Raw genomic sequence first — 24,828 nt, 5'->3', positions numbered from 1 at the left:
CTGGGTAGGGTAGTCTTGGTTGTAGGTCCTTGCTTTTCATCACTTTGCATATTTTGTGCCAGTCCCTTCTGGCTTGGCTTGCAAAGTGTCTGTTGAGAAATCAGCTGACATTGCCTTAGGGGAACTCCCTTGTAAGTAACTAACTGCTTTTCTCTTGATACTTATAAGATTCTCTGTCTTGAACCTTTGGCATTTTAATTATGATATGTCTTGATGTGGGCCTCTTTGTGTTCATCTTGTTTGGGACTCTGCGCTTTCTGGGCTTGTGTATCTATTTCCTTTGCCAAGTTAGGGAAGTTTTTCATCATTATTTCTTTTTTTTTTTTTTTACCTTTTTAAAAAACATTAGTTTCAGGTGTACAAAACAATGTACTAGTTAGACATTTACACCCCTCACAAAGTAATAACCTCCCTCCCCCAATCTATTACCCCTCTGACATTGTATATAGTTGTTATAATTCAATTAATTCTATTCCCTGTGCTGTACTCCATATCCCATGACTATATATATACATATATATAATTATAGTTAACATTCAGTATTCTTTAGTTTCAGGTGTGCACTGCAGTGGTCTCCCTGATAAGACAAGTGCCTGTCTGACACCCTACAAATATTTACAACATTATTGATTATATTCCCCAAACTGTCTTTCATATCCCTGTGGCTACCAATTTGTGCTGTCTAATCCCCTCACCTTCTCCCTCGTCCCCAGCCCCCGCCCATCTAGCAACTATCAGTTTTTTCTTTATATCTCTGAGACTATTTCTGTTTAGTTTGCTCATTTATTCTGTTCTTTAGATTCCACTTCATCATTATTTCTTCAAATAGGTTTTCAATTCCTTGCTCGCTCTCTTCTCCTTCTGGTACCCCTATGATGCAAATGTTGTTACATTGATTTTGTCCCAGAGGCCCCTTAAACTCTCATCTTTTTTCTTTATGTTGTTCTGATTGGTTGTTTTATGCCACCTTATCTTCCAAATCACTAATTTGATCCTCTGTTTCATGTAATCTGTTGTTTCCCTCTAATGTATTTATTTCAGGTATTCTTCATTTCTGACTGGTTCATTTTTATGTTTTCTATCTCCATTTTTGTTTCCTATCTCTTAGTTGAAGTTGAGTTCATCTATTCCTCCCCTAAGTTCATTGAGCATCCTTGCAACCAGTGTTTTGAACCCTCCGTCTGGTAGATTGCTTGTCTCCATTTTGTTTAGTTCTTTTTCTGGAGCTTTGTTCTGTTCTGTCATTTAGGACATGTTTCTTTGCCTTCCTGTTTTCGCTGCCTCCCTGTGTTTGTTTCTGTATATTACATAGAGCTGCTATGTCTCCTATTCTTAGTAGAGTAGCCTTATGTAGTAGGTGTCCTGTGGGGCCCAGTGGCATAGTCTCCCTGGTCACCTGAGCTGGGTGCTTCAAGTGTGTCCTTTGTGTGGGTTGTGTGTGCCCTCCTGTTATAGTTGAGCCTTGGTTGCTGTTGGCATATCAATGGGAGGGATTGACCCTTGGGCTCTTTGGTTGTGAGGACTGATTGTGACTACAGTAAAAGAGCTGTTGTGCAGGGGCTGACCTTACAGAACAGGATTAGCTCTAGCAGGGCTCTGGTGTCTGCCCAGTCTGCCTTTTGGGTGTCGTTTGTGGAGGTGGTTGGGTGGTGCTCTTTTGTAGCCTGAAGCTGGCCATCAGGTGTGTTCATTTTGGGGCCTCTTGGGAGGGGCTCTGTTGCAGGCCAAGGTTAGCCACTATCTGTGTATGTGGTATGAGCTACAAAGTGATCGGCAAATGGTTGCCATTTGGGCTTGGTTCGGAGGTGCTGGCGAGAGGCTAAGCTGCAAATCAAGTCTGGCTGCCACTAAGCCGGGCTTGGGGTTGTTTAATAAGAAGTATGAGGTACACCGAGGCTAGATGCTACTTGTTTGGTGTTTGTGAACCTTTGAGAGACTTTAGGAAAGTCCACAGCATGAGCCAAGTCAGGCCATTTGTATGGGAAAGCCACTGGAAGCAGTTTGGGTAGGCCCTCAAGTTTGGTAGGCGGGGTCTCAGGGAATCACCAGGACATGTTAGCCATGCCCTGTTATGTTGATGTTAGGTTGATGGAGATTTAGATATGGCACCTGCCTGTGTCCACATGCTAAGCAGGGGGAGGAAGGACTAAACAAAGGAATACTGGCTTCTGCCAGCACTTCTGTCTGGGAGAAAGCCACCCCTCTAGCCCTCATCATGAAGCCAGGTAATTCAGTTCCTCTGCATATATCCCTGGTGCCTTTGGGCAGCTCCCCAGCGCTGGAGCTCAGAGTAGTGAGTCAGTCAGTAAGTCCATGTGGGGACCATTTTAAGAGGATCGCCGGGGACTGCAGCTGCCCTCCGGCTTACTCAACTGCAATGTCCTCTGGGTTTCCCAGCCAGAAGTTATGGGGACTTCTCTCCCTGGCACTAGAGCCCTGGGTTGGGGAACCTGGTGTCCGGCTTGGACCCCTCGCTCCTCGAGTGATCTCCACAGACAATATATACCTCTCATTTTTTAAACGCCACACTTGGGTGTGGGATCAGCCTGTTCTGCATCTTCGCGCCTGCTACTAGTCTCGATGTGGCTTCCTCTCTAGATCCTTAGTTATAGGACTTCTTCTCAGCTAGACTTTGGGTGATTCTCACTGAAGGTTGTTCTGTAGTTTAGTTGTCATTTTGAGGTGGTCATGGGAGGAGGCCATCACAACATTTACCTACTCTGCCATCTTGACTGGAAGTCCTGGATAGAAGTTTGTACAGTAAGCTTTTATTCATTGTAACAATTGTTATTGATAATAATTTCATATTTTTATTTGATTTTGATATTGATAATTGATAAAAAATTATCATTGTAGAAAATTGCAGAAAACATGCTGAACAAAATGAAAAGCACCTGTGACACGACTTCGTAGAAATAACCACTATTAACATTTGGATATATTTTTTATTTTATTTTATTTTTTTAAGATTTTATTGGCGAATCAGGGAAGGGGAACAGACAACTTGCTGTCCTTTTGTTCTTCAGTCTAGTTGTGGAGGATGTTGCTTCATTGGCCCATATTGGTATGATCATTGCGCTCTTCCCGGGTGAGGCAGTTGCTCGCCGGCCATTTGGACAGCTGCTCACGGCGGCCCATGAAAGCTCACTCCTGCTGCCGGCCAGCCCCACTGCAGCTTACGCCATCACTGGCGCCTCACAGCAGCCCAGCTCCAGGTCAAGCTGTTGTTCACCATCTTAGCTGTAGAGGGCACAGCGTCACTGGCCCTCATGTGGGATCCGAACTGGGGCCCTGCTGCTCAGAGCTGGTGTTCCAAGCCAACTCCTAACCAATGCACCACTCGACTGGCCCCTGGATGTATTTTTTTATAGCCATCTTCACCCTGCCCGATACCCTGTATTTTAGCAAAATTGCAATGGTATTGTGTATAAAATTAAGTGTTTTGATTATTTTATTTATCATTAATTAAACCAGGAACATTTGATCCCATCCCTAGCTGTACTTTAATAACTATATAATTCTGCTCAGCACTGTACTATAATTTATTTAGAACTTGCAATTTTTAGGTTAATTATAATATTTTGCTATCATAAATCAACTTCCAGATAGCTATCTTTATGCGTATGTCTCTGCATTTCTAATTACTTCTTTAACATAGATTCCTAGAAATGTGATTATTAGTTAAAACATATCTGACATACCTCTAAAAGAAAGGGCCACTTGGCAGTTTATAATTTCACTGGATCCTCAGATTAATTACACAGATAATGAAGTAGGGAGGGAACATATCACTGCTAACTAGGAGTAAACACGACCTGTGATCTGGTGACTCTAATAACTCAGAACTCTTGCTGGGTCCTGGTCTGCTCTCTAGTGCGTTCACTTGTTTGAGGAAAGAGGATGGAATTATCAGTAGACAATATGTGTCATAGCCATAGTTGCTGTGTGCTTAATAGTGTAAGGGCTTTTGTGTGTTTTGTATGTATGAAGATGAGAAGAGCTAACATTACCTTTGTGGTACCTTGTCAATGAAATAATAGTAATTATTGCTGCTTACTTGCTATCGCTATTATGAAATTCCAGTTTTTCTCCTAATATTGCAGTATGCATTTAGCCTTTCAGATTCAACCTTCCTAAAAAGTTTTCGATCTGTGCTAGCTAAATTAGATTTAATTAAAAAAAAATCCTAGTTGTAAATTAGTAGTTAGCAGGGAGTGAGAGGGGAGATGGGTATGGCTATAAAAGGGCAGCCCGAAAGATTGCCATAGTTTTGGAACTGTTCTGTATCTTGACTGTGGTATATGCATGAATCTCCACATGTGATAAAATTTCATAAAACTAAATAAACACATATAGAAATGAGCACGAGTAAAACTGGGGAAATCTGAATAGGATTGGTAGATTGTTTCCATGCTGATATCCTTTCTGTGATATTATGCTATATATAGTTTTGCAGGATTTAGTTACCATTAGGGGAAACAGGGTAAAGGATTCATTATTATGAACCCTTTGCTGTATTATTTCCTATAAATTGCATGTGAATCTGTAATGATCTCAACAAAAATGTCAATGAAAATTTTTTTCCGAGTTCTGAAAATGGGTAATTTTCAATAGTGTGGTGGTTCTTTTTTTGCTCAGTGAAAAACTTGAAATCAGATTGATATTCACAAGTACTATGTTTTATCCATATATTTTTTTCAATAAGCTTGTCTACTGTGAACAGAAGGGACAAATGCTTTTTAAAATTTCACTGTAAGTTTTTTAAAATGTGAACTAATTTTTTTCTCTCACTTTCAGCCATGAAGACTTTGAATTTATTTCTGGAACACGAATGCGCAAACTTGCTCGAGATGGCCAGAAACCTCCTGAAGGCTTCATGGCTCCCAAGGCCTGGAATGTGCTGATGGAATACTACAAATCCCTGGAGAAAGCCTAAACTGTGTAGCAGTCCCTCCACCTTTGACACTTCCCCGAGTAACCAGAGGGGACCACGTAGTTACTGTTGGCATTTCTTTGTGGTCGTGTCTGCCTTGACACAAGTTCTAAAAACAGACCATTTTCCTTAACTCAGTTTTGGTCTGCTTTACGAGTCCTGTTTTGAACTAGTGTAACACACTGTTGGTTTTAATGTATCTTTTTCACTCATTATACTTAATATTCCTACAATACAATTTTAAAATCTTGTCTTTTTATATTTATGCTTCTGTCTCATGAGTTTTTCAAGCTGTTATGTTAGTCGTAACCGATAGTATACATGTTAAATACCACTTTTCATCCCTTGATAAATGAAAAAAAAATCCACTAAACAGTAAACAGTAAACTTTACTAGACCTTGTTTTGGGAATTTTACTAGACATCTGTAGCAATTAGATTTTTTTTTCTATGTTAAAAATACAAACTGTTTTCCTTCCTTCTGATAAGCTATTGATCTATTATCTGGCACAATCTAAAGTATTCCTATGACCTGTATAAGCCCTGAATGAACTTTATTCAATAAAATTAAACCTTTTGGCTTATTTATGTGATACTTTGCATTTTTATTTTATTTATTTATTTTTACACATACTCTTTCCTTTTTGTGAAAAGTTTCTGTTGGAGGAGGGAAAATACAGGCATCGTTCATTACTAGAATCTAATAATTAATTTTTAACACTACGTTTCATAGTCAATTTTTAAGTAGAAAATGATAATGTGTTCTCAGCCTATCTACAACCTGAACCTGTTTCCCCAAATATCTCCAAAATTCTAAACACGTAAGATGGTTGTACCAGTAATAGGAAATGATGAGGGACATAGGTGGATGTCGACTAGTCCATTTTTTGGAGGGGAGGGGCAGTATATCAAGTTTGATTTTTGTGGACTATCCTCAAGTTGAGTGTTCAAATGGAGATGCTTATTTTGGAGCTGGATATACAATTTTGGTTGAGATGCCAGCATTTTTTATTTGCAATCATACTTTCAATGTTGAAATGATCCTGTATGATCTGGCCTTGAAAATTCAGCATTATAAAGAGGTGGCAGATTATATACATGAATGTAGTATACACAGTCTGACAGTTAAGTTTGTGAACTTGTTGCAGTGATGTTGCTAACCTTTTTTGATATCAGAGGGATTATTCATTATTCATAACTGGACAAACAGTTAACCAAGTTTACTATTTGGAAGTGCTGAAAAGGCTGTGGGAAAAAGTTAGACAACTTAAGCTTTTCCCCAACAATTCATGGCTCTTGCATCACGACAGTGCACCAGCTCACACAGCACTGTCAGTGAGGGAGTTTTTAGCCAGTAAACAAATAATTATATTGGAACACCCTCCAAACTCACTTGATCTGGCCCCAATGACTTCTTTCTTTACCTGAAGGTAAAGGAAATATTGAAAGGAAGACATTTTGATGACATTAAGGTCATCAAGGGTAATATGATAACAGCTCTAATGGCCATTGCAGAAAAAGTTCCAAAATTGCTTTGAAGGGTGGACTGACTAGGCACTGGCATCGGTGCATAACTTCCCAAGGGGAGTACTTTGAAGGTGACTGAAATGATATTCAGCAATGAGGTATGTAGCACTTTTTCTAGGATGAGTTCGTGAACTCAGTTGTCCGACCTCATATTGTCATTAAGGCAAAAGGGAACAAGATACTACTAGAAAAAGAAAAGGAAAAATATCAAGAAAAGATAAAAATGAATCTTAGAGGGAACCAATTAGTGAGCAAGTAGATATATAGAAGAGAAATGGAAACTGAGTGGATATTTTCTAGTGGGTAGATATATTCATTAGTGGATACTGAATAAAGATATTAGCAGGTGGTGCAGAGGATATATGGATGGATATGATTATGGGAAAAATTAGAGGTGATAGCTTTTTTGGTGCCACATTATCTGGATCTCTATTTAGGGATAACTCCTTTATGTAAGTCTACAAAGGTTAGAGAGCACCATACATTCTCCCTCTCCAACCACAGATTGCTTAAATGTGACACACCTCAACTCAACTAATTCAGAAACTCCCACCTGAAATGTTGATGTGTAGGAGGTGATGCAAAGATGTAGAATCAGTGACAATGAATCATGGTTTCATGGTGGCAGCGATAGAGTCAAGATCTTAGGGACAGTGAGTGTCTAGTGGAGGTGGCAACTGTGGCAATTGGGTCTTCTGTGCAGAAGTAGTATCCTGTCTAGAATATTCCAATGACCTGACCTTGGCTGAGTCCTCTGCCACCAACCTTTTTGTTCGTGACCATTTTCTAATCCTCATTCTCTTGCATTTTCTATCAATTCTGTAAGAGACCCAACAGCCTTCCGATAAATCCCATTGTTATCTAAATTATCTGGAATTTCTATCGTTTGCCACTGAATACCCTGATTGTAACAGGTGGGATGTGAAAAGTATTTTACATTAAAACCATGTTACTGCTAAATTTCAAGATGATTTTTCCAGTCAGCAGCATTAAAAGTTAAAAATAAAGAAAAAAAAATTTTTAAACTTGGCACTCAGAAAACTTAATATCCTTTCAAAACTGAAAAAAAATACACTCGTAAAGTCAAGATGAGAACATGAGGCGAAATCAAGATTAACAGCATTGGGGTGAAATGTGGTATAAAAACTAACCATGTTCTACTGGGTAATTGTCCCTTTTGAGTCTAGTTCCCACTGTGCCCCTGGCCTCCAGCCCACCAAAGAGGGACATGATGAAAACATGATTCTAGGTTCCTGTGCTCTTGGGATCGGCCACCCACTTGTGTGTTCCAGAGAGTTGGGGAAGCAATTGAAAGCCTCCAGTGATTTCCACCAGCCCACAGGTTGGTATGTGTGCCCTTAATCTATAAATCTGATAGAGTCAGAAATTGTTTTTCTTCTTCCCAGTTCATGAAAATGAGCACAAACCAATCTTTAAAACATTCAACCCCTTACACCAAACTTCTGCCAAGATATCTTGGAAATCTCAGTGCCATTTTAATCTATCCATCAGCTGGAAAAGGGAATGGAAAAATAATTGTTTTTCTTTTAAGGAGGAGAAGAAAGTGCAATCATCTTGGCAGAACTATAATGTCTTATATCTGTCAAAGCTCTATTCCACTATGATAATCAAGACCACATATTTGAATTTCGTTGCCATCCATAGAGGAGCAATTATGTCTATCTCTTGGAAGTCAGCATTCAGTTACTTGATCAAGAAAATTTCAGAAGTCATGCTTCTCACATATGGTATATTTCTATTAGCACGTATGTGTCCAGGGGTGGGTTGACTCACAAAGTAAGTATTTGCCTACTGGAACTCTTATGTGTGGGGTATATTTCTTAGAGGGCCTACAACCTCTTTGGTTATATTTCTGCTGGATTCCAATCCCTATTCCACATAGTCTTGTCCTGAATGTAATTATATATAAGTTGTGCAAAAAACATGCTGCTCACCTAACTTCCACTCAGTTTTTTTCTGGACCGAGATAAAAGCTAGCCTCCTGAAAGATAAGTACTTGAGGACTATACTTGATCAGGGTTGTGTGCAGTTTGAAGTCTCCTTCTTATCCCGACTTCCTGCTTCCCCAGATTCCCAAGGAAAATGGCACCAGAATTTAGGGCCTAGATTTGAGGATCCGAAATAGAAAACATGGGAAATTTCATCATGGATCTTTATCTCTGGACCTGTGCCAGCACTGAACATCCATATGATCTGCATTTGTTAAGAAAAAGGAGACCTCCCTACTGAAATGAATTAGAACACCGACTCCCTCGCTGCTTTTCCTCCTACAGCGCTGGCTCATCCTCCTTGAAAAGTGTTAGTTCTCCCCAAGAGCTTAACTATTCTTACTGCCCAAGAGCACGTAGGCATCTGTTAAAAGCAAACATATATAGTGCTGGGGCCTCGCTGCACAATCAGGTCCCCAAGAAAAAACAGCCAAGTTTGAGTGATTCAAAGGAAATTCTGAGTTATGTTTAACACAGCTGGACCCCACTGCCGGACTGCCCAGCACCTGCCCCAACTGACTTTCAACCTCAGTGTGTTTCTGTGGTATTTTGTGCCACCTACGGGCATATATATTCTATATAGGCACATACTAGGAATTTAACTTTTGATCTGTGTGGGCAAATTCCAACGGTCAGCTGTTAAATAATTTTCAGTAAGAAAAGTTTAGTTATCTAGGAGGTATTTTGGCTTACACAGAGGCACAAGCTTAAGGGAGAGTATAGTTTTGAGGTTAAGTACTCAGGCTCTGAAGACAAACGTGACCAATTCTTTGTTGGTTGTGTGACCTTGAGATTTCCTTTTCTGTGGAGTGAAGGTTATAGTCAGGAGTTTGTGTAAAGCACTGCTGTAGTAGTATTATTTCATTTAAAGATGTAGTCTTTTGACCAAGGAACGGTGATACCAATATTTATGAGACGAGACCATGTAATCTTTGCTTCACAATACCGTTCTCTAGCCCACTGAACAAAGTAACTGAATAGAAATATATGTCAGATACAAATCAAGGTGTTCAAAGCACAGTATCCCTGGTTCAGCCAGTTTTTTTCCTTGTGTCCAACTTCTGTGTTTCCTAAATTAAGAAAAAGTATATTTTTGCAAAGAGAGAAAAATACACAGAAAAAATATACACATTTGCCTAAAGCAAATATAGACTAATTCAAATGCAAAAGAACAATCATTGGAAAAATGATAGCACTTTGGAAAGTGGAATCAAGTAGAAGATATATCTTAAGAGAAGTGGAAGATTGAAATTGGAAAGATACCATGTTTCCCCGAAAATAAGACCGGGTCTTAAATTAATTTTTGCTCCAAAAGATGCATTTTATTCATTTATTCATGTATAAAAATCTACATTTATTCAATACAGTCATGTCTGGCTGATGATCTTAACTGGGGCTTATTTTGGGGGAAACACGGTAGTTTATTCTCAACATTACGTTTAATGAGGAAGGCCTAATTAATGTGGTCAATAGTTGTGTTAAAGCTGCATTTACAAGTGCTACACTTTTCACATAAAAAGCTGAGTTGAGCTTGTTGACATCCATCTCTCCATCTCTGATCAAAGCATAAAATATTAAATATATTTATTAGAATTGGAACTATGAGTGGTACTTCACATACTAGCTAACTATTTGTATCTTCTGTGGATACAACAGGTATTAAGGTATGAGGATTATGAAATACAAAATTGTATGTTTCCCGGAGTTTTCTACAGTTTTTTTTTTCTGCTCATATGGTCAAAAGGTCTCACAGCTAAGAGAAGGATGAGGGATAAAGACTAGCACAAGATTTAAATTTATCTTGAATAAATATAATAAAAATCTTAACAGCTAACATTTACTGAGTGCTTACAATCTTAGTTGCTAGACACTGTGGTAAGTGCTTTATATGTATTATTTTGTGTAATGCTTGAAACAATAACTGGCATAGTAAGGAATATTGCCAAGAAAGGAGAAGGGAAAATGTTTTAAAATGAGAATTGAAATAAGAATTAAAAATATTTTTTAGAAGTGAAATTAAAATTAAACTTTGATAAAGTAGTTGAATATCAGATAAATGTGCAAAAACCAAAATCACATAAATGTGCAAAAATCACAATCTCTGTATTAATAATAATTGACTACAAATGAAAATGTCTGTTGGAAGAGGTCATTGAGAAGATGTGACCACTGGGTGACGCGTGAGCTGGACCTGGGCAATCGGAGGTTTCTCCCCGGCCCACACACCTACCTGTCCTTAGAATGTACACTCTGCCCACTGTTCCCACAGTGGGAGCCATTTCAAGGATGCAGCCTTGAGAGAGCAATGTGGTGTTGAGACCACCTGGACTGTGTATGTGGCTGAACCACATTAAGGCCTCTATGTAAAGTATCCAGATTCTGGTGGGCAAGTGCAGAGATCTACTTGTCTTTTGGCACCCAAGACAAGCCTCATATGTAAATGTCCTTGCTTATTAAACTGCCACCTACGGATCTGGAGTGGTCTGCCTCTTTGGTTTCTCCTTGCCCTCCTTGGATGGGGGCTGGTTTCAGATTTCACGGGGGAAACTTTCAAATTTGCAAACCAACAATGTCCCAGTAATGATTGCCACATAACCTGTTAAATTCTTAGGAACAAAATTAAGAAGAAAAGAAACAGGGTGTGCTTTAATACAACAATAGTTCATGAAAGGACATAGAGGAAGGTGTAAAAAAAAAAAATGGAACAGTACACCATGGTCCTAGAGGGAAAGACTTGATATCATACAAATGCCAATCTCATTAAAATTAATAAATGTTTGAGGCAGTGAAAACCTCAATGCATGTTTTGGCAGGGAATTAGATAATTTTATCAGCTCATTTGGAATAATAAATACCAAGAATAGGAAAGAAAATTATGAGAAAGAAGTAAGGGGTTACTTAGCTTCCCAGCTGGTCCAGACTCATGAAAAGTAATAAGTAGTTATTGTTTTAAACCACTGAGTTTTAGGGTGCTTTCTTATACAGCAATAGTTAATTCAGGGATTACAGCTCATGAATCCTAACTCAATTATACTTATCAGCTGATGATGGCTGGGGACATCTGGGTTGTGGTAAAAGTAAAGAAAAATGAAGGAATCTCGAGTAGGAGCTAGAAGCTTTATGACTGGAAGGATCAATGATAGAATCAATTAGAATAGTAGTGGCAAGATATGAAACAATTAGGCAACAGAGTATACTAAAAAAAATAAAACCAGTGCTGAGTACTGAACTATAAAATATAGTATATCCTTGATAAAATTAGAAAAAAACAGATAAGCAGAATTCTCTAGACCAGGAGTTGGCCCACTATGACCTGGCTCGCTGTTTGTTTTTGTAAATGAGTTGTATTGGGATATATTGGGTTGTCGGAAAAGTCATGACGCATTTTTGCAATGAAAAACAGAAAAAATACGTCATGACTTTTCTGACAACCCAATAGTTACACGTGTCTGTCTACGTATTGCCTATGGTTGCTTTGATGCTCCAACAGCAGAGTTGAGTTGTTGAGACAGAGACTCTGTGGCCAGAAAATATTTACTATCTGGCCCTTTATAGGAAAAGTGTTCTGACCCTCGTTCTAAACTAACAATGACTTCCTCAGCATGGAGTTCCCATATCCGAGGTCCTACTACAAGGAGGGGACAAACTTGGGAAATGGAGCAATACACCCGATATTTAGTCTGTGTATCTTACCCTTCTGTCTCCTTCTCCGACTTGGAGGGGCGTGAGATGGTAGGGGAAGATGGCAAAAGGCAAGAGACCCAGGACCTTCAACAGATTTAACCCCACAAAGAAATCCGGGTAGTACACACTCAATTGCCTCCTATTATGGAGTGAGCTTGAATGTCCCAATAACTCAATTAAGACCATCCATTCTTATTTGATTTGGGGCTATGTTGACTGAACTGTTTACTGAACAGATCAGAGCTTTTAGCATCATGTTGATCCAGCAACATTTCTTCTGGTAATGGGAACTAAAAATCTGTGAATACAAGTAGTTATGTTTTTAAAGTAGATGCACTGCAGAGAATAAAAATAAATGTGAATTTTAATATGCAGTAATTTCAACAGTAGTTTTTCACTTCTACACTTATAATTACTGTCCAGGCAATTACAGATTCACAAAGGTTGGTGAGTGGAATGTCACGTTTATCAGCAGAAACACCAAATGTGTCATGCTGATAGGTCATCATGCATGTGGTCAGGGTACATGAGCTAAGGCTCCTATGAAAATATTCACCTTGGCATTTCCTGAAATTCATGTTTTAATTTCTCATCTGTATCATTGTATTAAATATGTTTCTTTGCATTTAGTTTTCTTTGAAAAAATGAGAGCAGAAGAAAAGCTCTAATGTCCCAATCTTTCAGGACAGTCACCATATACCACATAGTAGCTGCATTAGGGGGGGGGGTCTTCAGTTTTTTATTTTTTAAAAATCTTTGGAATAATAGGGAAGGGATTTGTTTTTTTTAATTTATATGGATTAAGAGTATTATGCTCAAAGTTTGCATAAAAATTTTTTCTTACTGCCAGAAATAAAATAAAAGAACCACAATAAAGAAAAGAAAATATAGCTAAGAGACAAACTTGAAAAGTCAGTTTTGATTGATTAAATTTATATTAAATGGAAACGTTTAAAAAGCAGTTTTTTAAGAAAATGGTCTGGAGTGATGACTTCTACCGTGATAACTGAAAGAGACCAGAGGTGATGTGGTAAGAGCAAAGAGCTCTGTTTACAGGAGAGTTTGGGGTATTCTGTTCAATGAGAATTTTAAAAATGTGAAAGTACTTGTTCCAGAACTTTCCATATAGTAGATATTCAACATATGTTTCCTTCCTTTCCTTTCAAGGTAGCAGTATGAGTTGTCTAGTCTTCATTGCACCTTCTTAATAGACAGAATCCTGATTGTGTGGAGGTTGACAATGTGCCAACCTCTAGGGGATGGGTCATGAAGCTCTTAGGTTCATCATGACTTTTCCATCCTCCCTTGTAGCTATCGTTTGCCACTGGACCAATTCAGGCCAAAGAGACCAAGGAGAAACCCTGTTGTGGTGGAGGCTTTGTTTTCCTCATAAAAGAAAAGGGACACAGCCTAGCCACGTGACAATTCCTTTTTTTGTTGTTTTGTTTTTATTTTGGTTTGTCTGGTAGCCAGACTTCAGAATGCTTCCTTCGCATCTTTGTAACAGGATATGTGGGTAGTATTTATAATTTCTCTTTAGTAGTCTTTGAAAAAAGTCTAAAGAAATGCTTTTCAAATTGTAGTCTTGACCCATCTGTATTAATATCATCTAGGTTGCTATCTCTGGATAGAAGTCAGGAATATGCATTTTAAATATGTGCTTCATGTTATTTTTATGCACCCTAAAGTTTGATATCTGTTGGCATAAAAGCTGAGATAGAGAGTTCTTTTGAATGGGTTTGCTTAAGAAGTTATGTTTTGATTTGCATATGCATTCCAACTAAAGACTTTAGTAAGCTTTGGGCTTGACTGTCTGCTCCAGGAATAAGGTTTATGGGGAAGTTACTGTTTAGAATCTCAAAGTAAAGCCCTGGTCCTTTGTAAATTTTGAGAAATATTTAAGTTGAGAGTAACCCCCATGTTTTTAGCTAGAGGCAGAGGTGGAACAAGGATGGTCCTCTCCTGAACTAGGGCTTTTATAGTAAGTCTTTTCTCCTTTGCTAAAAGGTTAAAGCATATTTGCTTTTCCATAAATAAATCTCAGAGATTCCTGAAATACGAAAGGGTTCATATAATCTTTTTAAGGCACAGAACAAGACCACTACTAGCAGTAACAATAAGAACATTTTTAAAAAAAATTAGTTTTAGGTGTACAAAACAGTGTACTAGTTAGACATTTCACCCCTCAAACAAAGTGAGAACCCCACTCCCCCAATCTATTGCCCCTCTGACATCATATATATCTATTACAATTCCATTGACTCTATTCCCTATGCTGTACTCCATATCCCATGACTACATACACACATACACACACACACACACACACACACACACACACAGAGTAAAGCCTTGGATTGAGAGTAACTTGGTTTGCAAGTGTTCTGCAAGATGAGCAAACATTTCTAATACATTTTAACGTGGTAAACGAGCAATGTCTTGCAATACAGTAGTTTGTTTCTGTAATGAATTATGCTCACAAACCAAGGTATTACTGTATTTATTAAATTATTGTTAACATACAATATTATTCAGCTTCAGCTTCAGGTGTACAGTGCAGTGGTCAGGCATCTACACAGCCCATAAAGTGGTCTCCCTAATAAGACGTGTCCATCTGACACCCTACAAAATCTTGACATTATTAATTATATTCCCCAAACTGTCTTTCATATCCCTGTGGCAATATTGTAGTTACCAATTTATGCTGTCTCGTCCCTTCCCCTTCTCCCTCATCCCCGGCTCCCTCCCATCTAGCAACCCTCAGTTTTTCCTCTGTGTCTCTGAGACTATTTCTGTTTACATTACTCGTTTATTCAGTTCTTTAGATTCCACATATAAGTGAGATCATATGGTATTTGCTTTTCTCCGTCTGACTTATTTCACTTAGCATAATGTTCTCTAGGTCCATCCATATCATTGCAAATGGTAACAGAACATTTTTTTAATGTCTTCTCTTTTTTGGATCATAGGTTACCTCTTCAGGTGTTTGTAGTTTGCTTGGTTCAACTCCATCCAGGAATTGACAAAACACTCTTCAGCTGTTCTCAACCTGTGGGTCGCGACCCCTTTGGGGGTCGAATGACCCTTTCACAGGGGTCGCCGGGTACTCGTATGTGGGCGTATCTGCATGTGGGCCTGGAGATGGATAGAGGAGCGGTGTCTCGGTTCCTAAGACCATCGAAAATATGTGTTTTCTGATGGTCTTAGGCAACCCCTGTGAAAGTTTGAGAACTGCTGCTCTAGATAGTCCAAGCTCCTTAGCTGAAATCCTTATAATCAATTAAATGGGATTTTCACTTCATAAGGAAAAGTAAACAGGCATTATGAGGTATCTATAGACATCTCCAGATTTCCCCATAGTGGATCCTGCCTTAGAAGACCCTCCAACACTAGCAAAAAAGGCGATGTAGCCCCACGTGTGTAACACTTCCCTTTGCCCTCTCACCTTAGGTGCTGGGGACACAACACAGGCATTTTCTCTTCAGGCCCTAGCCAGCCTTCCATTCTCTCGGCATTTCCATCTCTCTCCATGGTGATCCTACCACAATGGAAAGGTTATAAAATCTGAGAAGAAGAAATACTTCAGTCTCAGAAAAATACTCAGTACCAGAGGCCTCTAGGCAAGTTTTTCTGTTTACATTTTTTTGTTCGTTTTCTTCATGCTCTGAGGGATGCAAGGCCACTCTGTCACACTTCATGAGGTGTGGGTATCCACTTACTGCTAGAGACAGTCACTGCCTCTTTGGCTGCCAGGAATCACCTGTGGAAGATTCTCACCCTCCAATCCTGAAGTAAGCCTGAGAACATGATTACGGGAGGCCAGAAGTCAGAATCTATCCAAACCAGTGCCGTTTTATGATAACCAGGGCTTCCAGTTCTGGAAACTGACTTAAAAATGAAAGGGATTTAAAAATGTTAGAGAAAATCTTGTTGCAAAAGAATAAGAATAAAATATAACCAATGAAAATCACAAAAATGGGAAAATATTCAGCTATAATAGATTTATTACTGTTGCAAATTAAAACAACCTGAAGGATCGGATGAATACTCAGAAGTGGAACTGCTGGGTCATAAGGTAGTTCTATTTTTCATTTTTGGTGGAATCTCCATACTGTTTTTCATAGTGTTTGTTGTACGAATTTGCAATCCCACTAACAGAAGCATAGAAACCTTAGGTAAGACTGTCATGCAATCAATTGTTACAACGCTTAAGTTCCCAAGACAGATGGACGGTGAGCCTGGGAGGGATCCATTAGCAAAGTATTGTTGAGGGATCTTGATTTTAAGCTCATAAACTGACAGTGTCCTTGATTGTATGCCATGGTTGGTTATGGTGCGAAAGCTTATTTCAGCAAGATTCTGAGCCAAATGCTGTATTTCCCTAACAAGAGTCAAGGTCAGTATGTCCTTGAGAAAGTCTTTTCACTTCTCTGAGCCCAAGTTTTGTTGCCAATAAAATGAGGATCTCGCAGGATTTGGGGTTTGGTAAGATATTTGAAAGCAGCTGGCACATAGTAAGGGATTCATGAGTGTTCATTGGCAATTTTATCGTGGTCTCCCCGTATTTTCTTGTCAGAGCCTTCGTCTGCTTCTGATGTAGCATTGGAGTGGGCAAGGGGGATACAGATCATGTCTGCAGAGGGAACAAACATCAGTTTAAGTACTACCAACCCTGTGGTACAGCACATGGTAGTCAGTTTGTTCTGTGACATGTGGGATTCCAGATATTTTTATTTATAACCTTAAACTTCACCAAGTCTTGCGTGTGTGTCGGGGGCGGGGGTGTGGGGGTGGGTAGAGGGTGGTGAAACATGAATAGGCTTATAAGTCAGAATCCAATGAATGTGTTTGGGGGTAAGGAGCTAGGAGGAGAGAATGTGGCCAAACATGTATGAATGTTGATCTGGCTCAGAGTGATGGGCTGGGAGCTTCCTGGCAAGCACAGCATGCAGCATGTCAGGGCTCTGAGGGTCTCCTTTGTTCTCTCCTTCAAGTATCTCAGATCCACTTGCCAGGGAAGATCTGAGCAAGAGAGGTTGATATCATGCCTGGAGCTCTCTCATCAGCTTTGTCTAACTCTATTTCTATTTTCAACCATCTGGGTCCAAGCCTCTGCAAAGAAAGCCTTCGCTTTCTCTTTTATACACTATAGAAGGGCAGTAGGGAATAGTGGTCAACCAATGGTTGTTTCTACTGTTTTTCTTGTGGAGTTTTATTGAAGCTTGAGGAGAAAAAAGAGTTTGTTCTAGCTCCTTTCTGCTTATGTAAGCTGTCTTTTCCCAGCCATCCAGATGCTCGACCCTAGCTTATTGCTCTCTGGAATTTGTGTTCATGTACACAGGGTTTCAAACCAGGGCATATGGATAGGTGTCATAAATTCATGAACCCCCTGAAATTATATGGAAAAAAATTGCACGTGTGCATGCTTATGTGCTTTTTTCTGGCCTTTAGCTGCTTTTCACAGGCATCCTTATCCTCCTGCCAAAATGTTGAGAATCACTGGTTAACATGGTATCCACCCGGTAAGTCTGGATCTCACTATTGGACATCGCTACTATACTTTTAAGAGGGAATTACTTATTGTAATTCTTTTTCATAGCTAGATGTATTTGTGTCACCCTACCTATAGTTATGGTATAATTTGATGAATTTCAGAATTTTGAATTAAGGAAAATAGTTTAAATCCCGGATTGTGCACCTTAGGCCAAGTTACCTAAGCTACATATACTTGCCTCTGTTTCTTCAGTTGAGCAAGAAATGATAATCTTTCTGTAATATCGTTCATAGGGGTCTTTGAACAAGTAAGGCTTTTGGAATTCCAACACATTGTATAGGCAAATATAAATAAGCCTTGTTAAGTCATGATTGTATAAAAGGTCTTCCCAAACTCGACAGCAGTCTATTTTAAAAAAATCAATAAGTGCTAATAAGAGAAAAATAGAGAAATCATGTAGAACATGAAGAAGAGAAGAAATCAGTTATGACCCCACTGCACACACTCACTTTTAACATTTCATTGTATGTTGTTCAAGTCTTGTTTCCATGGATAGAATTTTTTAAAAATATAGTTGTAATTACACGCTATCTATAATGAAATCAGATAGTATATAAACATAACTTTTAAAGCCATTTTCCTTATTGTTAGATTTTAGGTTGTATTAATTTCCAAAGTATTAATACATTTTTAGTGAATGTCATTAGGTATAAGACATTTTCAAGAGATTTTATCTATAAGTAGATTTCCAAAGGTGGAATTTGAGCGTCAGAGAGTATTAGTCTTTTTTTAAAGGCTCTTGACATATAATTGGATCCACAAATTATTTTTCCAACTTTATATTATACAGTGAAACACACAGAAAAGTGCACACACCCACAAGGACAGTTTATTTCTCATCTATTTATTACAAAGCAAACACCAGTTACTTACATTGCCGTTGTTCCAGAAATGCCCTTTATGTTCACCCGAGTAATTTATTCCTTTCTCTGCAAAGGAAACTACAATCTTTGGCGGGGAGGGGGCTCAGGCGGGGGAGGAATCGTTTCCTTACTTTTATTTACAGTTTTATCCCTGAAGCAAACATCTCTAAATTCTAGAGTTTGGTTTTGCCTGCTTTTCAAACTTTTTATATGTGCCGTCACACAGCATGTATTCTTTTGTCTGGATTCTGACGTTTGGTTTTATGCTTGTGAGACTCATACCTGTTGTCACATGTAGCTGGTAAGTTGTTCATTTTCATTGTCATAAAGTTTCCCCATTCGGGTAACAGTTATTAGCTGTGGTCTATTCCCATCATGTTACAATACCTGAAGGGATTGTGTATTTTTATATTTCTTTTATAAAAAACAAAAATTTGAGTGTGTACTTTAGTTTAGACACCACAAATCTAATGTTTGTGGAAGGAGAAAGGAATTGTGTTATGTATATGTGCTTCAGTTTTTATGTGTGGTTTATTCAATGAGGGAAATAACTAATATACTACATATGAAAGATCATCTGTGTTCTAAATACTTGTTCCTTAGTTTGAAAACACAAGGTCATACAGGTTATGTGTGTCTCTGAGTGTGTTTGCTCGCATAGCTATGAAAACCTCTTCTTTTTCCCATGGAGAGAAAAATATGTTCATTGTAGAGAATAGATAGTCAGCCCATTTTAAAAGTGTGATGAATGTTTCTATATTTAGATACGTTAATGTGCTGATTGGAGGAGTAGGAATTCACTTTGTTTTGTTGTAAACTGAGACCAACAGTTATAATCTTTTCTCCCCACAAACAGATGATGGAAGGTATGATTATTGATAAAATCCATTATATCATAAATGTTTGATTTAAAGACAGAGAAACACAAACTTTTTTATATATAAAGTACAGAGATGTTGAAACAGATGCCTTCCTTATCCTCTCCATGTCTTAAGCAGATCCAATTTTATGTACTGATTTATTTAAAAATAGATTTTTCTTTAGCTCACATGTTTGCAAATGGAGACATGATGGAATTTAAGAAATAGCAGCACCTCTACTATCATTCTCTCTTTGTCTATGAAGAAGGATAGTTTTGTATCTTTGACAGCATCAAGGTCTAAATTAGAAGGGTCACCAAACAAGGTCCCAGAACTTTGAGCACATTTTTGTGTTCAAAGTTCACAAAAGTGAACTTATTCATTCACAAAGTGGTGATTATGCCTCTTGTAGTGAAACAGAAGGTCTTGCAGACACTGTGTCAGGCACTTCATTCACTTCTGAAAGCTTCCGTAGTACATGTCCATGTTGGGGTATCTATTTTTGACTCCAAAGGAAGAGAAATCAGGACTGTCTGTTTATTAGCTGTATTTAAACAACTAACACAATCTCAGTACTTGCTGAACATGTAGTAAATATTTGGAAGTTATTACTCTAGGCTACTGAGTTCTGACAGCCAATATCCGTGCAAACAACAGTTTTTTTAAGGCATCCACAACCTTTCATAGGAGTTTTGCAACATCACAAAGGCCTTCTCACCACAGTGCTTGTTGACACTTAGAGGAAAAATGAGCAATCTTCTGACTTTGTTTATCCATTGTGGTTCAAGATTCCAATGAAATCAAGTCCCCCAAATGAGGAAGCAATTAAAGTTTACTAATTTCCAAGGAGTAAGAAAGGAAATGGATACTTTGTTTGTATTCCTAAAGACAGGGTGATCAGTAAATCCTCACTGCCACCTGAATTATTGGAATAAAATTACACATAACCTACTTAAATTCAAAAATTCATTTCTGAAACTCCGGTGTTCTGTGAAACAAATGCCTACTTAGAGGTCCTTCCCTGTTACTTTAAATAAGACATAAAGTATGACATTACAGGGGAAGGAAACTTTTTCCTTCTTCCCTTCTAGGTTCTTCGGCTGGTCTAATAATTAAACTGACATAAAACACATGTACAGGAGAAAAACAAATTTAATTTCGCATGTACAGGAACTCATAGAAATATGAGAATCAAAGAAGTGACTAAAGCAGGCAGCATTTATGCTTTCTTAGACAAAGAAACAATGAATTTGTGAAGACTGGACAAAACAAAGGGGTTTCAGCTTAGGGTAGTAAATTAGTGAAGTAACAAGGTTTGTTTATATGTGCTTCTCGGCCCTAAATTCCCTTTCTCTGGTGATGAGGATGCCTTCTACCCTGCTGGTACAGGAGGGGTACCTTTTATCTTCTGTTTTCAGGGGGACAAAGGAGGCTCAACGTGTCCTTCTTGCACCAGCTGTTTCTTAAGTAATTTTAATTCAAAATAATCAATATGCCAAAGTGGCGTATTTTGGGGTGACATGTTGTGCTCTCTTTCAATATACTACTCCTTTCCCACCAATTTCCTTAAATGGAACTAAAACAGTAATTATGTATATTACTTTGATACCTAAGTAATAGATTATAAAATGCCTGCAGTATTGCCTCCTGATCCCCAAGCAATAAAAATACCAGTTAATAAATAGTAGCCTTGCACGCAGTTACACATTTCATATCCCCTTTGTTAGATCTCTTCGGTTTTTAAAAAAGTCTGTGTAGAGCCTGACATTGTAACAATTGAGTTGGGAATTGTAGCATTTTCCTATATATCACTTTGTTTACTATGTTGTAATGAGTACAATCTTAATTTTCTTTGTCAATTTGACTGGACTAAAAGGATTTCCAGGAAGCTGGTAAGATATTATTTCTCGGTGTATCAGTGAGTTTGTTTCTGGAATAGATTAGCATTTGAGTTGGTAGACTGAGAATTATGATTGACCTCATGCTATGCAAGTGCACATCATCTAACCCCCTGAGGCTCTGAATGGAACAAAAAGGCAGAGGAAAGGCGAGTTTGCTCTTTTTGAGATGAGACATCCGTCTTCTCCTGCCCTCTGACAGCACTTTTGTCTCTCTAGCCTTTGCACTCTGGCCAGGGCTTACATCATTAGCTCCCTGATTCTTGAGCCTGTGGATTTGGACTAAATATCATTGGCTTCCCTGTTTCTGAGGTCTTCAGACTCAGACGGAATACCACCAGTGTTCCTGGGTATCCAGCTTGTAGACAGTGGATCATAGGACTCCTCAGATCTCGTAATCATGTGGGCCAATTCCTATAATCAATCAATCTCTCTTTCTCTCTCTCAGTCTCTCATCTTTGCTTCTCTTTCTGTAACCTTCTGGTTTCAGCCTTCAAATCCTGATGTTTTCTTTCCTCTGGGAAACTTCTTCCATCTTCAGTGGCTTTGGTTTTGGCTAGGAGCTCATGGATACACTCCTATAGCCAAACTTGGCTGATTTTGAAAGAGAAGAGGAAGATCCAGGAGGTGTGAGCAAAAAGGGACCCTGGAATAAGCTTTGGAAGACCCTGTTTATCACAGATATGGACACATAAAGTAGATTTATTACAGTGCATAGCACCTATGTTTCTTGAGTTCTGGAACTCAGTGCAATTACAGCACGACCCGCGTCCAGTGAAATGTTTCTGTACATCTCTTGCCCTCTGTCCTCGAAACAGAAGGACCATGTCTGCAGTTCATGGTGGTTGTGCTGCTGTTGTTATCGGAGCTATAAATTACCTCAGCATGCCGAAAGGATTTGAGTGGCAAAAATGCTTAGGGAAAAGACAAATTTATTAACTCAAAATCATGAAGAGGATTCTTCCTCCCCAAAATCAGTTTTTCAGAGGGCACAAATGCAACAGCTTCTTGCTTAATGTAATATCATTCCCAGTAGTGCTGAGAGTCTATTTTCTCTGCATCCAGAGATACCTATGAAATCAGCAAGGTATTTCTGACAGTTTGCACATGGTTGCTTAAAATTGCTTTTCAACATCACCATTCCTATCACTTATATTTTATATATGCATGTCTAGATGTCATATTGGTGAAGAGTGATAGCAATTCTTTACATTGGCAGCAAAATGGACATTGAATGTCAGAATTGCAAATAATTTGATTTTTATAAATATAATAGATTTACTTATATTTTAAAATATAAAATTAAAACTCATCTTTATATAATCTTTATTTGATATTTTGATATCCCATATTAACTTGCATTTTTGTAATATCTTTGAATATCTTAGAAGAAAATAATTATTTTTGATAAAATATGCAAATAATGTTAATTAAAAAATGTTATTTTATTTCCTATTTTTGATGAAGATATATCCAAATTGTATATATTTTGAGTGTCACTACATTCTATTTTAAATATTAGGTTATTTTTGTTGGTGGAACATAAATTATATAAAAAAATCTTTACTATAACAACATAATTAGTAATTTTGCTGAAATGTAGGCAAGAAAAATTTATGAAATAAATAATAATTTATGAACCATATAGGTCTTCCTTTTATTAGTCATACAAATATCATTAACTCATCAATAAGACATTTGAATTTGGTAGAATAGTAATTAAATTCAGTCTTTTAAAATATATTGGCAAATTTCAGTTATATAAAAGCCATAGCTTTACATATAGTCTTTTCAGTTTTGTTATTATGAATGTATTTGTCAAGGTATGAAACATCATTCATTCAACAGAGGCTGAGTTTTAACTTTTAAATACTCAGATGAATGATATATGGGCCTCCATCTGCCCTGAGAAAGAGAAAAACAGCCCAGACATCTGAGAGCTGGCTTCAGGTGGTTAGGAGCTGACCTAGTTCTTACAACGAGGTGGCGGTGTTCTCAGTGGAACATAGACAATTTCACAGAATACCAGCATTGGACAAGGTCCCTCTGTGACCATGATGGAGTAAGACAGAGGACCACCTGGGAATCACGCTCTGAGTTCAAGAACATTTTCCAAGCTGAAAATTACCAAACTTCCTACTGTCCTAGCTATTATGAGACTGCCACTTCTTTACCGAAACAAGTTACTTTCCACTCTCTTCTCATTTTTTTAGATAAGAATTATTAATATTCCCATACATAATATTATGCCTGTTACCTGACAGCATGCAATTTTGAGCAAAGGCTCCCTTTCTTAAACTCTCCTCAAAATCACCTAATTCAAGTTCCATCCCTCTAAGTCCCTTCTCATATCCGCTTACTAAGAAGGCCCATATTCCCCATAATGAACATTTTTCCTTGTAGCAGTGAGTCAATAAAGCCAGTGCACTGCAGATGCCTTCGTGGTGGTTTGTGGCTGGAGGGCATTGCCAACACTCTTGCTCTAGATCCTGCAAATATTAAGGGAGGTCCTGCCTGGAATGTGGGGTCTGCTTCCAGTTCAGCTACCCCACCAGCTGGAGCTGTTGCTATTTCCTCACTAGTTACCAAGGACCAACCACATCGCTAAGGTCACGATTAAGTCCTCCCCACACAGAAGCAGAGGAAAGGAAATTCCTTCTGTTGAAATAACTTCAACTCTGAGGCTGATTACATGGAAGGAATGCGTGCCTATGTGACCAGAAGAGTGCAAACTTCATTTTGGGTTCCCTGGTTCCAAGGTGTTCTGTCTACATGTTGGTGATTCCTGCCCTGAGGGAGAAAGCCGTCATGCAGGGGTGCTCACAGAGGGCGGACAACCGGAGCCACATCTGGCTTCCCTAGCCTTGTTGTGCGACAGCCTTTGCTTGGGATGGATGTTCTGATTTAAATGTTTTTGCTATATTGTATTCTTCTCCTGCAATAAACTGCAGATTTGTCATAAAAAAAATAACTTCAACCTGGTTCCTTGTGAAATGACAATGCTGGTGGTTTAGTTATTCTTAGAAGAATTCAATAAATGTTCACTAAGCACCAGTTATATGCTAGTCACTATTTTAGTTGCTGAGAACATAGTGAACAAATGGACGAAACTTGCTGGGTCCATGGCACTCACACGCTAGGAGCATTATGCCTCCTTCCTGTGTTTGGTTTCTATTAACAGAGTCTTTATGTTAGGGGCACGTGGCTCTTTCTTAGTTATGTAGGATGGGTAACACCAACTGAATTAGAAGCTTTTTGATGACCAGCCTTACCCCTCTTTCTCCCATCCTCCCTCCCCTCTTATTGAAGATGGGGAGGAGGGCTTAAGTTTCAAAACACACGGAGTTGAGAGCTACATTCTCTGAATGTTGGTCTATTTTGGTGGTTTAGAGGTATTTGTTGTCAGCAACATATACTTGAACACAAATAATTTATTAAATTTGAAAAATTGGTTTCAAATTAAATATGACTATGTTCACCTCTAGCATCTTGTTGGCACTA

General features: G+C 38.4%; 1 protein-coding gene across 1 annotated transcript in view; it reads left to right on the top strand.

Annotated features, from left to right (window-relative positions):
* Positions 1–5,516, top strand: part of PAPSS1 (3'-phosphoadenosine 5'-phosphosulfate synthase 1) — a 135,970-nt gene extending 130,454 nt beyond the window's left edge. Inside the window, exon 9 of the mRNA XM_019635990.1 lies at positions 4,798–5,516. Coding sequence (XP_019491535.1) covers positions 4,798–4,936 — 139 coding nt within the window. The 3' untranslated portion in view covers positions 4,937–5,516. The remainder of the gene's footprint in view (positions 1–4,797) is intronic.
* The last annotated feature ends 19,312 nt before the right edge of the window (positions 5,517–24,828 follow it).

This window comes from Hipposideros armiger, unplaced genomic scaffold, assembly GCF_001890085.2.
Source record: "Hipposideros armiger isolate ML-2016 unplaced genomic scaffold, ASM189008v1 scaffold_26, whole genome shotgun sequence".
NCBI classification, from domain to species: Eukaryota; Metazoa; Chordata; class Mammalia; order Chiroptera; family Hipposideridae; genus Hipposideros; species Hipposideros armiger.
The sequence above is the reverse complement of the archived record's forward strand: the minus strand, read 5'-3'. Positions and strand labels throughout refer to the sequence as shown.